This window comes from Astyanax mexicanus, chromosome 24, assembly GCF_023375975.1.
Source record: "Astyanax mexicanus isolate ESR-SI-001 chromosome 24, AstMex3_surface, whole genome shotgun sequence".
Taxonomy (NCBI): Eukaryota; Metazoa; Chordata; class Actinopteri; order Characiformes; family Acestrorhamphidae; genus Astyanax; species Astyanax mexicanus.
This window is the reverse complement of record NC_064431.1, coordinates 15,407,466-15,421,249: the sequence shown is the minus strand read 5'-3', so window position 1 is coordinate 15,421,249 and position 13,784 is coordinate 15,407,466. Positions and strand designations below refer to the sequence as shown.

Sequence of the window (13,784 nt, the reverse complement as noted above, 5' to 3'; positions counted from 1 at the left end):
TTCGCAATCAGCTCATTAGCTGGGCACATGCTGCCCTTACTTCCGGCCATCCAGGTGTTACACGTACGCTACAACTAATCTCAGCTCGGTATTGGTGGGAAACCATGCGAGCTGACGTTCAAACTTTCGTCGTTTCATGTTCTATCTGTGCACAATGCAAAACACCCAAAACCCTTCCAGCCGGTAAGCTATGTCCTCTGCCTGTTCCTGAACGACCATGGTCACATATTGCTGTAGACTTTGTTACAGATCTACCTGAATCTGAGGGCTACACTACTATCCTGACGGTTGTAGACAGATTTTCTAGGGGAGTTAAGTTTATCCCTTTTCCTGCTCTTCCTACTGCTCTTCAGACCGCCCAAGCTATATACACACACATTTTCAGACATTATGGGGTCCCGGAGGACATTTTGTCAGATAGAGGTCCTCAATTTACTTCCCGGGTATGGAAATCGTTTTTTGAACATTTAGGTGTACACGTGAGTCTCACTTCTGGGTTTCACCCTACTAGTAATGGTCAATGTGAAAGAGTTAACCAGGAGTTGGGAAAATTTTTAAGACTATACTGTTTTAAACATGCTTCTGAATGGTCACAATATTTGATTTGGGCTGAAATAGCCCAAAACTCATTAACTAACTCCACGTCTGGTCTCACTCCCTTCCAGTGCATTCTGGGTTACCAGCCTCCGTTAGCTCCGTGGACAGCGTCGTCCACTGAGATCCCCGCTGTCGACGACTGGATGAAGCGGAGTGAGCAGGTGTGGGAGGAGACGCATCAGCAAATCTCGGAGGTTTTACGGAAATATAAGGAGCAGTCCGACAGACACCGTGGTACCACCCCCCAATACCAACCCGGAGACAGGGTGTGGTTGTCGACCCGGGACTTGAGGTTTGAGGGGGCCTGTAGGAAACTGCTGCCCAAGTATATTGGCCCATTTAAAGTGTTGTCTCAGGTTAATGAGGTGACTTATAAGATTGAGTTGCCTGCTCAGTACAGGGTGCATAACTCTTTCCATGTTTCTCTGCTCAAGCCTCTTGTCCCAGGTCCGCTTGCTGAGGGTGTTCCAGATGACGTGCCGCCCGCGGCAGTGGAGGGGGAGGATTCGTCTACCTATGCGGTTCGAGAGGTGTTGGATTCACGCAGGCGTGGCGGTGTGCTCCAGTACCTCATAGACTGGGAGGGTTACGGCCCTGAGGAGCGTTGCTGGGTTGTCGCCGGTGACGTGCTGGATCCTGCTCTACTGGCCGAATTTCATGCTCGTCACCCTAGTAAGCCTGCTCCTAGACCCCGTGGGCGTCCCAAGCGCTCACTCTCTTCTTCGGCTCCGGTGCGTAGGGGTTCCCAGTCTCGCAACCCCCGCCTGCCCGTCACCTCTGAGGCTACGCCTGGTCCTCCCGCCGGTACTCCCTGCCCGTCGGGTGGACGTCGTCGTGGTCGTCCCCGTTCCGGCTCCGTTCCGACTCCCTTGGGGGGAGGTACTGTCACGTCTGGTGCTGTTAGCTCCTCTGTCCCTTCCACACCCAGCTCTAACGGAGGTTCTCAGGTTAACAACTACACTACCCAGAATGCACCACCCGCTGACATCACGCACTCACCTGATCACGTGACACCTCACCTGCTTCCACCAGGAAGTCCCGAATACTGATTACTGGCACTATAAAGGTGCACGCCAAACAGACTTCATCGCCACGTATTGTAGGTTATCCTCGTACAAAGCGTTACTTATCTCTTGTCTCAGTTTACTTTGTGTATGACCTTGCTTTTTGTTTCTCGACGCCGATTTTTGCCTCTGCCTTTGATATTGGATTGTTTGTGTATGACCTGGACTGTGCTTTCACCACCGCCTCTTGGATTACCTCTGATACTGGATTGCTTGTGTATGAACTCTGGACTGTCTCTCGTTTATGGTATGGTTTTGTCTACATTGCTCTGTCTACTGGTGATCACCCCTGTTTCTGTATCGACCCTGATTACATCTGTTTATTTCTATAATAAACATACTTTGTTTTTATCAGTATCTGCGCTTGTCTGCTATTCTGTTCTGACCATGACAGGTGACCAATAAATGTAGTAACAGGGTATGTGGTTGCAATTAAATGGTAAATAGATGTAATTATGCTGTAGGTTTTCATTAAAGTGGCTAATAAAGCCAGTTCATGTAACTATATAAGGCAAGTGGTTCTAATTAAATTGCATTAAATGTTTGAAAAGGGGGTAGATGTTAGGTGGGTGTTTCTGATAACATGTCTAATGACTGCATTTCTAAAGATAAAATGGCCAGTTACCGCAACTATAAAGTAAGTGTTTATTAAAAGGCTTATTATGGTTAAAGTAGGTGTTTCTGGGAAAAAAATGGCCATAGTGTAGTTATAAGGTCAATGTTTCCGACAGATTGTCTAGTGTCTATAGTCCTAAGGGAGACATTTCTGGAAAAATGGTTGCAGCGTAGCTGAAAGTTGGTGTTTCCAAAAAACTGTCCTGTCTCTAGTTATAAGGTACGAGGTCTCCAGTGGAATCAATTGCCTTCAAAATTAACTTAATTAGTTAATAGAGTCCAGCTAAGTGTATTTTGGTCTCAGTATAAATACAGCTGTCCTGTGGAGGCCTCAGTGGTTTGTTAGAGAACACTAATGAACAAACTGCATCATGAAGAGCAAGCAACTCATCAGACAAGTCAGTGATAAAGGTGTGGAGAAGTTTAAAGCAGGGTTAGGTTATAAAAACATATCCCAAGCTTGGAGCATCCCAAGAAGCACTTTTCAATCCATCTTCCAAAAATGGAAAACTAATGGTATTCTACAAATGCAAACATTCCAAGCCATGGGCATCTACACAAACTGACAGATCGAGCAAGGAGAGCACTAATCAGAGAAGTGGTCAAGAGACCCATGGTCACTCTGGAGGAGCTGCAGCAATCCACAATTCAGGTGGGAAAATATGTTCACGGGAAGAGTCCTACACTCCATAAATCTGGCATTTCTGGAAGAGTGGCAAGAAGAAAACCATTGTTGAAAGAAAGACAAAGACATAGACATAAACATGTGGAAGATGCTGCTGTGGTCAGTTTTACAATGAGACTGGTGTTTCTGATCAAATGGCCAGATTGTAGCTATAAGGAATTTCAAGAAATGTCAAGTTAAAGGTTGTGATAAAATGGCCAATTATTGCAACTATAAGGTAGGTGCCTCTGATAAAATGGCCAACAACTGCAGTTCTAAAGCATGTTTTTGATAACATGGCTACTGTCTATGCTGCAGAACCATGCATAAAAAAGAACTGGGGAGGAATGGGTTGTGCAGGTGCATTCATGCGTTAGTGTGTGATTGTGTGTGTGTGATTGTATGTGTGTGTGTGTGTCTGTGTGTGTGTCAGGTGCAATGCAGACTTTCGTGCATCCCCTCTTCATCACCCTCACAAAACCCTGTCCGACAGACAGAAAAACGCTGCCCCTCTGCCCACCTGCACCCGCCGCCATCCATCTATCGTCATGGAGAACAGGAAAACAAACAGAACAATAGCAATTCTTTTGTGCCCTGCGGAAAAGAGGGAGCGATGCCAGTGTTCCAAGGTCTCAGACTGCAACGGATAACAAAGAAAGATGAGCAGCAGTGTCCGACCCCAGAGACAGCAAATTGCAAAGAATATGACATGACACTGTACAGGCTTTTTTTCTTCCTTTTCTTCACTACTAATATTTACAGTTTTACTAACATTTTTAATATCAAAGCAGACCAACAAAGGATAATACATTTACCCCAGAAGGCCATTTTAATCATGGATTTACTTCAGTAGTGTATTTCGTATCATACATATATCTCAGTATGAATATACTAATTATTAATGTACTTCAGTTGAACTATTCTAATCATAAAAATTTACTTCAGTAGTGTTATTCTAATCATGAATTTACCTTAGTGTGGGCTGGTCACCACTGCTAAAAAATCTGAACATTGCTTTATTAACACTGCTATATTAACACTGCTATATTAATTAGTGAATTAGTCCTTGTTATAAATAAATTATTCAGTATTTTCTCTTTTTGCACATAATTTCAGTTGACAGAAAAAATTACAAATCCTGAAAAAACAAAAACAAAATGAATGGTTTCCACTGTTTTATTACCAAAAACCTTCACTGTGCTGCAACCAAATCAGTTATACACATCTGTTTATTCCCTGATGGCACAGACATTTTCCAAGATGACAATACCAGGATTCAACCTCATTGCGAATCTTTGGGATGTGCTGGAGAAGGCTTTGGGCAGCGGTCAGACTCTAACATCATCAATGCTGCTGCAGGATCTTGGTAAAAAAATGAATGCAACACTGGATTGAAATAAATCTTGTGAAATAGCAGAAGCTTATTGAAACAATGCCAGAGTAAATGCGTGCTGCAGTCAAAGCTAAAGGCAGTCCAACAAATCTTAGAGTGTGTGCCCTTTTTTCTTGGAGGTGACTTTTATTTTTGGCCAGCCAGTATAACAACAGTAAAATGAATAGACACTAAAATTAAGAACATTTTACAAAACTGAAATTGACATTTTCATTCTAGAGATATGAAGGTGTTACAGTAATAACAAAACAGCATAAAAATCCTGATGAGACTCTACTCTCTTTCCATATAAAAACAAATAATCATAATTTTTTTGCAGTTATGGAATAGCGGAATATTTTCATTAAAAGTAACCAAGCAAATATAAAAAAGGTTCAAAAATGATTATTACAGCTGCCCTGCACAGAAATCTATGGCAGCGTTTTAGGACCATAATAGTAAACTATTATGAGAATAAAGTCGGAATTAACTGTACATTTTTATACTCTGTATTTTTTTTGTAATATATTCCTTTATACTATTAACAGTCTAATGCAAAGAGATTGAGTATTTTTTAATGGTGAAAGTATAACATTATTACGACTTTATTGTTGAAATATTACAACTTTATTCTCAAAGTCTACTGTTTTTTTTTTAACAGTGGCCCTAAAACACTGTAATACAGCGTATAGTACAGTGTACAAACCTGCTGTATGGTAAAAATGGTTCTGTTCACAGACACTGTTTGAGTAATGCTCAAGAAAGGAGTCCTTAACAGTCACTTGGTGAGCAAACTCAACACTCCCAACTCCTCCAGTTTAGTTCTGGCCATAGCAGCCCAGCCTTTATTGGCCTGTGCGCTTCTCGGAGACGGGTGCAGGATGCCCTCCACCCGTACAGTGCTGCCCACTTCCGAGAGAGCTTTACGAGCTCGCTGTTCTGCCACTTTACCCACTCCGATTACCATCGAGACCCCCAGACCACTGACCACCTGGCACAGTGCAGCGTCACAGTGTGAAAGCAGGGCGTCCCGTTCCGCTGCCGGCAGTTCCGGTGGGGTCAGATTCTTTCCGGATTCGCTCATGAAGACCAGCGGGCAGAGGTTGTGTACGAAACAGTGGCGAAAGAAGGTGTCAGGTTCTCCACAGAGCTCCCTGAAGAATCCCCAGAACCGTGCCCCACTGACCTCACTCTGGGTGCAGGCCAGACCACTGATTCGCCGCTTGGGATGCTCATTCAGTGGGTGTCCCACCTCTCCTGTGATCTTTAGCCAATCACGGACAGCTTTGATCTCACCGAATGGCACCTTGAAAAAGAAAAAGAGAAAATTTCAGATTTGTGAAAAGTGTTCAGATTTGGAACATTCACACAGCCGGTAAAAGTGGCCCAAATATGAAGTGTTATCTGTGTGGCAGTGTGAACAGCAAAAATCTAATTTGTGCCACTTCAGTATGTGATACTGAAATACGATACATACATAAAATCACAGCGATGTAGCTCAGTCTGAACAGTCTGATTAGAATTCATGTGACTTTTCTATCAAGGAGAAGCACGTAAAATGGACAACAGCAGTGAGGGAAGGGTTCAGAGGTGGTATAGTAAGGTACCATAGATGTCTCGGTTCTAAATAAATTAGATCTAATTATGGCCGAGCAAAACCACAAGAAAGCACTGCTGCAGCATCAAAGAAAGAAGTAAAAAAGATATTCAACAAAGAAATTAAGGACACAAACTAAAAAAGTGGACATGGATGAATACCATGGTATTTTTACAGTGAGCTTGAATGCATTCTCTGTGATAAGCCCAGCCACAGGCAATGCAACTGTTTAATAGGTCCTCTGATTCTGGAGGCGATGAAACCGAAACTTCATGTGAAGCGCTGCTGTTTAGCACATGAGCATCAGTTCTAAAATCTGATTTGGTGATCTGGTGAGAAAAATGGATTTTGGCCTCTTTTACCTGATTTGTAAACATAGCTTTAGTGATTCTGAAGAGTCATCTTAGAATATTAATATGTTTCTATTTTTTTACTGGAACATGAAGCACCACGTTGATGCACTTAACCAAAGAGAACCAAACAGAGGCCAATAATGCTCTACTTGAGTACCAGACATACACGTCTATAACTCCTGATGTTTGATCCAAAGCTCAGAAACCCCCACGACAGAGTTCTTACATGAATATTAACATAGCCCATCAGTCATTTCAGTTCAGTCATGATCAACTGCTGTGTGAAAGTACTTTTTTCGGTGGTCTAGACTTTTAGACCATTAAGCAATAGAAGAGATAAATGAAGCAATGTTTTGCCGACTCCCTTTGTTGTGCAGGCACGTCACACAACAATATGGGTACAACAGTTATGTTGGTGATTCTTTTATTTACTGTAACTGTAGATTAACCCTTATTTATAATCAGAAACAAAAGGAATCTAAAGGGTTATCCGTTACAAACATTCTGCTGCAGGGCACAACAGCGTTAGCAGGGAATATGATTCTGGAAAGGAGGTAGAACACCTGGTGCATCTGACACATTCCTTTCTACAAATCAATCAGTGTGAAGTTCTATAGTGAGCTTAGTCTCTAAACTGCAGTATGAAAGGAAAAAAAAGGACTAAATGTATAGTGCTAAGTTAATTGTACATTTTCTATGTTATTTGACTTATTACATTCTTTCTTGTAAATATAGTTCAAGAGAAGCATATAAGAGGGTACTTGCACCCAAGTTTTTCACCCACCTGTATACCTGTACGCTTGTTATGTGACAATAAAGCTGAAACAAACCTCATTGATTTGTAAAATACAACTGAACAACTTCAGCAGCTTAAAGTAGCTTAAAGTAGCTAAGCTCACACATTAATGATGTGTCTGAATACCTTTGGAAGTTCTGTAAAAGTGTATTTTCCCTATTCAGTGAGTGTGAGATTCTCTTACCCCAGTCTGGGCCATTCCAAACGGCCCTGGATTCATTCCCAGAAAGAGGATGCTCTGTCCATCCTGGCAGTACCTCTCCACATAGCAGCGATGTGTTTCCCAGGCGTATTCCAGAGGGTTATAGATGTACCGCACCGGTTCCCCAAAGTTCAGCATTTGCAGTCGAGCACTGAGGTCCAGCTCAGCCCGGAGAAAACGGCCCGCCGCTGTGGTGCTCTGGGGGAAGCTGCCAGGGGTTGGCAGTGAGCCAGCGGTCACTGCTTGGAGTTCACCTTCTTGGCCCCAGTCTCCATTTTCCAGCCTGTGCGATAATGGAATTGTTTATAAATAATTAAACGTACTTGCTCAAAAGTTATAGTCATTATGAAATAGTTATTACGCTTTGACATTCTAAAAACATGACCGGACTGAGAAAAATTCATAATCTACATAAATTAAAAGCAGAATCTGTACTATAATAAAAGCACAGGTAATCTATTACAATCTTACCTAATTAGAAGAGCAGAAACTTTACTATAATAAAAGTCTGGAATCTGTATTTTTTAGAAGATGAAAATGATAAACAACAGAATATTAATTTATATGAAGTGTAATAAAGTAGTAGTACAAGTGTTCTGGTTACCCATCTATTCAGCTAGACCCAGCCAGATGACCAGCATTCCCAAAATCAAATATTACATACAGTACCAGTCAAATGTTTTAACAGCACCTTAAATTCAGTCTTTTTTCATTATTTTTAAATGTACTGCATTGTAGATTAATACTAAAGTCATACAAACAATGAAGAAAAACATTTATTTTTAACATATATATATATATATATTTTTTTTAATTCCTTCAAAGTAGCAACTTTTGCTTAGAAAATATTTTACCATTTTCTCAGTCAGCTTTATGAGGTATATTAACCTGGAATGGCTTCCAGTTAACAGCTGTTAAATTTTAATCTGTATCAACAGAGACCAAACCTAAAATACCACAGATTACTAAATACCCTTGTTTTCTATTTTTTCATATATTTATTACCTAATTGTAGGACTATTGCCTTCAGTATTTCCAGAATATGTGATATTCCTCATTAATATATCTGAGATTTATACAGTAGAATTATTTCATATTTGAAATAACTGCTATAGCTGTTACATATGCTATTCTGATAGATGTATTTAACAGCATTAATAATAATTTGTTATACTTCTTTAAATCTTTCAGTTCAACAGAAAGCAGAGCTCATGTTTCCTCGAACTTGAATACATCAAATTCATTAAAATAAAGCATTAGATAAAACGCGTTTTGCATTTTTAAACATCATTAATTAGCCATTCTAAACTAAACTATCCCAGTATAAAGAGACATTTCCCAGTTTTCCTTTATAGCCGGACTGACTGGGAGTGACTGGGTCCTCGCTGCCGACACCCAGGCTCCCTAGAGTTTCGTTAAGTCACGACTAAACTCGGCTAAATTAGACACTGAGGAGCTTTTTAATGCATCTATCGCTTTAATTAGTGTTTATATGTATATTTATGCGCAGAAATCGCAGTTACCTGAGATTATCACGCGGCTGTATCATTCTCGAGCGGAGCTTTCCGGCAACAAAGAGGCTGCAGCGCCGCGCTGCATTCTGGGAGATGTAGTTCAGCCCGTATTTCTGTTTTTGGAGGATGCTAAAGGCTAAAGTACAGTTTCCAGTTGCATAAACACAGTTTTAAGAGATTTCTAGAGAATCTCTTAAGTTTATCTCTTAGTAAAATAAACCTTATGGGAAGATTTTCCCTTACCTAAAGGAATTACTTAAGTTATGTGTGTAAAATTTCTCAGATTTTTAACGTAACTAAAGGTAAACGGTAAGGGTTTTACTGCAGTGACTGAGGTTTTACAGTGGTGAAGTGCAGTGGAGGACTGCTTTAGGCACAGAGGAGCTAACCCAGGACAAGCCAAACTATATCTGGGCACACCCACACACTGAATGACAATTCAGAGTACCTCAATTGCCCATTTCTTTGGGCAATTTAGTATAACCAATACACTTGATCTCCATGTTTTTGTGGAAGGAAACAATGCTCTTTGTTCCTTCTTTACATTACGTTTATTCCCGTTTCTGAAATAAATTTAATCTATGTATCCAAATATGTAAAAAGAATTCACATTCATTACTCATTCATTACAAAATACTTCTGTGTAGCTTTTTACTCAAGTAAACATGTAAACGTACTGGTTTCAAAACGAATTAAAGTATAGTAAAAGTAAGCAAAAAAAGCCATTAGGGACAAAAGCTTTTTATTAGGTGCTCTTATCTGGGGTGCTGTTAACTTGCGGTTTCTGAGGCTGGTAACTCTGATTAACTTATCCTGTGCAACAGAGATAGCTCTTAGTCTTCCTTTCATAGAGCGGTCCTAATGAGTGCCAGTTTGGGACGCTGAGTGGTCCAGCGCTGCCACTATGAGTGGGAGGTCGCGGGTTCGAACCCCTGCTCATGCAGCTTTGCCATCAAGCTGCTGGCACTCATAGAGAGCAAAATTGGCCCTGCTCTCTCTGGGTGGCGCTCTCTCCCCACATCACTCCTAGGGTGATGTCTGCAGCACAGGGCATCTGTGAACTGATGTATCAGAACCGAGTCGCTGCGCTTTCCTCCAAGCGCGCTGTGATGCTGCTCAGCAGCTCAAAAAGAAGCGGTGGCTGACTTCACATGTATCGGAGGAAGCATGTGTTAGTCTTCACCCTCCTGGTGTGTTGGGGCATTACTAGTGATGGGGGAGTCCTAGTTAGTGGGTTGGGTGCCAAATTGGGGAGAAAATGCGAAAACTTAGAAATAAAATTATAAAAAAAAAAATTAGTGCCAGTTTCATCATAATGTATTTTTTAATGCACATTTTGCACTTGCAACTGCACTTGAGGATACTTTCAATGTTCTTGAAATCTTGAAATATCTCGAATTAATTGACCTGCATTTCTTTTTTTGTTGTTGTTTACTTAGTGGAATAGTTCTTGCGATAATAGGATTTAGAGCATTACTCAAATAAATATATTTAGTGTATTCAAACTCTACCTCTTCCCAACACAAATGATGCTCTGAAACATGTATTGTGTTCTTGCATTTAAATATAATAATAGTTATAATAATAGCTATTATTATAGTTTAAGGGGAGCAGTTTATAGAAGATCCTAAACCATTCAAAACTTTTAAATAAATGATTCAATGTCAGAATTTCAACACTAACTTATGCATATTTGACAGGTTGTTTAAGGGTTGTTTTTCCATCTTAAAAGATGCAATACATCAAAAACATCAGTGTCATTCAATGTTTATTTATCTTCTTTGCTATCAGGGGTTTCTCATGGTAGCTAGTTTCAGGTGATTTAAGCTGATCTTTAAAGGTTAATGTGGTTAAAAACTGGTCATCCAGAAAAATGTTGGTAAACTACCAGTTATTGACCAGCGTGATATATGTGTATAATATTTTGGTCAAGCTTGGTCATACTGATTGTCTAGCTTGGTCAGGTAGATCATATTCCAAAGTCAAAATTCAGAGTCAAAATGTTCAGTTTGATGCAACTTTGACCATTTAGAGTCATTGTCTTGCTAAGTGAGACTGAAACACTGCTATCAACTTATAGTCTTCTGTTCTGAGGGCATCAGTTATGATAATGTTCAGTATGTTAGGTAGCTGCTTAGAGGAGCCCATTGTCACTTAGAAACTGTTGGCACAAAGTTTAAAGAGTCATCTAATTTATTTTGGAGGTCTTGGAAGTTATCTAAGACCTCAAAACTCTTAAGGGGGTCCAAACCCTTAGTTGATGCTTTTTTTTTGCACTGAAAAATTGTACAAAACTAAACTTTATTTCTTTACTTACTTTATATCTTTAACCGTTTAGTGTATCTACTCAGTTTCTAATTCACACTAACACAAACTCTGACCAGGATTTTTTTTTGTTTTCAGACCCAACCTCTGTCATGCAGTTTAATAGATGGCCGTTCATAACCCACCTCTCTACACTGAACTGTACTTTCTTTGACCTCCATCTTGGTCTCTTCTCAAGCCACATGCCACCCCTGCTCTTCATCGTTCTATCTAGGAAAGGTCGGCCTTTAGCCCAGCTTTGACCCTGTCCTTGTGCTCTTCACAGCTGACCCTCAAACGCCTTTTTTATGACCTCCTGATCTTTGTTTTGGATTCAGAACTGGATTTTCTGCAGCTGAAGACCCAGGACTGTGTTAATATTGTTATTATGAATGCTCACTGTCCAAATGCATTTAGAAAAAAACTAATTAGTTCATCTGCTTTTGCCCCTATTTACTTGTATCTCTATATTATGAAAAATGTATGTAAAGGGATGATGGTGTTTTCGTACGGATGGGAGGCCAAAGCATAGACTAAAGGGTCTTTAAATCTTTGATTTTTCTCTACATAAAAAAGCATTGACCAAGAGAATTGTGCCCTTTATCGCAACCATGACCACATGAGACTGACGTCACCATACTTAATTCTAAACATGGTCTAAAGGGGTATAAAGTACTCCAACACATGGCTGGATTCCAATCAGTACTTTTGACAAGACGAACAATTTTCTTTATACTTTGATACACAGTGTTTTACTATCCAGGTGATATGGTACGTGTCTGCAGGTATGAGATGTGCCCAAAATGATGGGCAACCATTTGAAAGCCTCATTGGCAGCTGGCTGAACCTGAGTATATAAGTCTCGGACTAACTAACCCAGTGTTTTAAGAAACCAATCTGAAATTAGTTGAAATGCCAAAACTGAAAATTATCTAACATCAGACATCTCACCCCTTATGTAAGGTCTGTGATTCTCACGCATATTGATACTGGCTCCCTGATAGTGATAGTGATATATTGATAATGCCCCCAGATTGTAATATTATATTAGAAATAACAGGGAATATAAAGGCACCACCTCTGCCTGTATTGCTCGTGGTGGGTAAATGCCCAAAAGATATATGAGGTAAGTTTACTGGTGTGATTCTTTCACTGCTACAGCTAATCTTCTGAAATAAGTTTGTGCATGGCATAGAATGTATGCTGCATTAAAGGTCCTCAGATCAGGGCCGCCAAGTGGTCCAGTGGACTGAGCCCTACCAGTATGATTAGGAGATCGCCAGTTCGAATCCTGTTCATGTACCTTTCCATCAGCTAACGGAGCCAAATTGGCTTTGCTTTCTCTGGGTGGGTAGATCTGGGTGGGTGCTCTCTCCCCACATCACTCTAAAGGGTGATGTCTGCCGCACAAGGCGTCTGTGATCTGATGTATTGGAACCGAGTCACTACGCTTTCCTCCGAGCGCACTGTGATGCTACATAGCAATGCTGCATCAGCAGAAGCTTAAAAAAAGGTGGTGGCTGACTTCACAGCTGTTGGAGGAGGCATGAGCTAGTCTTCACTCTCCTGGTGTTGGGGTCCTAATAAATGAGTTGGTAATTGGCTGTGTAAATTATAAAATGGGAAAAAATAAATACAATTATAAAAAAAGATCCTCAGATCCTTACAGCAATGTTTAAGCACCTAGTCTATGTCTTTCCTTGATGAGTAGAAGCTGTTTAGCAGAATACTTAAAGGAACAGACACCAGCACTCTTCTACTGTTCTGTTTTTCAAGCCCTTAGGAATTGAGGAGGTGCTTCAGCTCTTGATAAGCGTGGTGTCATAATCCCCAGCATACCTACAGGATGAGATCAGTATCTATAAAACGTTTGCTGTTCTGGATGTTTGGATGCCTATGTGTGATATGGGTGAGAGCTTCGTCTCTGCCTCTGGAGGTTCAGCCACTTTCAAACCCCCTGTGGGCTGCAGAACGTATTTAATTGGCTAGCAAATTCTGGGGCGTTGGCACATCTGTGGCACTAAAAAAGAGTGTGTTTACCCATATTTATGCCCAGTTTGAGTTAGTCTGAGAGAGAGTCATCCAGAATGAGAGAGAGAGAGAGAGAGAGAGAGAGAGAGACAGACAGACAGACAGAGAGAAGATGCACAATCATAGAGAGAAAATCATGCGGAATGATAGAAAGAAAAAGACCTTTGGATAGAGAGAAAAATAGAAATACATAGAATAATAAAGAACATGAATATAAGAATAATATATAATGTAGACAGGTGCTGAATGAGTGAGAATAAAAAGAAACATGCAGAATGAGAAAGAGAGAGAGAGATACATAATTAGAGATATGCAGAATAAGAGAGAGATGCAGAATAAGAAAGAGAAAGAGATGCTATGAGAGAAAGATATTTTGTCTGTTATGTATGTTCATATCATTGCTGTTGTTAATTGTTATAATGCTTTGGCAACACTGTAACTCATAGTCATGCTAATAAAGCTACATTGAATTGAATTGAATGCAGAACGAGCGAGAGATGCAGAATGAGAGAAAGAGATGCAGAATGAGAGAGAGCGATGCAGAATAAGAGAGAGAGGCAGAATGAGAGAGATGCAGAATGAAAGAGAGATGCAGAATGAAAGAGAGATGCAGAATGAGAGAGAGAGATGCAGAATAAGAGAGAGAGACATGCAGAACGAGCGAGAGATGCAGAA

General features: G+C 40.5%; 1 protein-coding gene across 1 annotated transcript; it reads right to left on the bottom strand.

Annotated features, from left to right (window-relative positions):
* Positions 1-4,102: 4,102 nt before the first annotated feature.
* Positions 4,103-8,870, bottom strand: smug1 (single-strand-selective monofunctional uracil-DNA glycosylase 1). The gene is made up of 3 exons (XM_049471926.1): positions 8,784-8,870; positions 7,243-7,543; positions 4,103-5,618 (listed from the first exon to the last, which is right to left on the bottom strand). Exons 1-3 carry the CDS (start codon positions 8,807-8,809, stop codon positions 5,091-5,093), a joined length of 855 nt encoding a protein of 284 aa, XP_049327883.1. The 5' UTR covers positions 8,810-8,870; the 3' UTR covers positions 4,103-5,090.
* Positions 8,871-13,784: the final 4,914 nt, after the last annotated feature.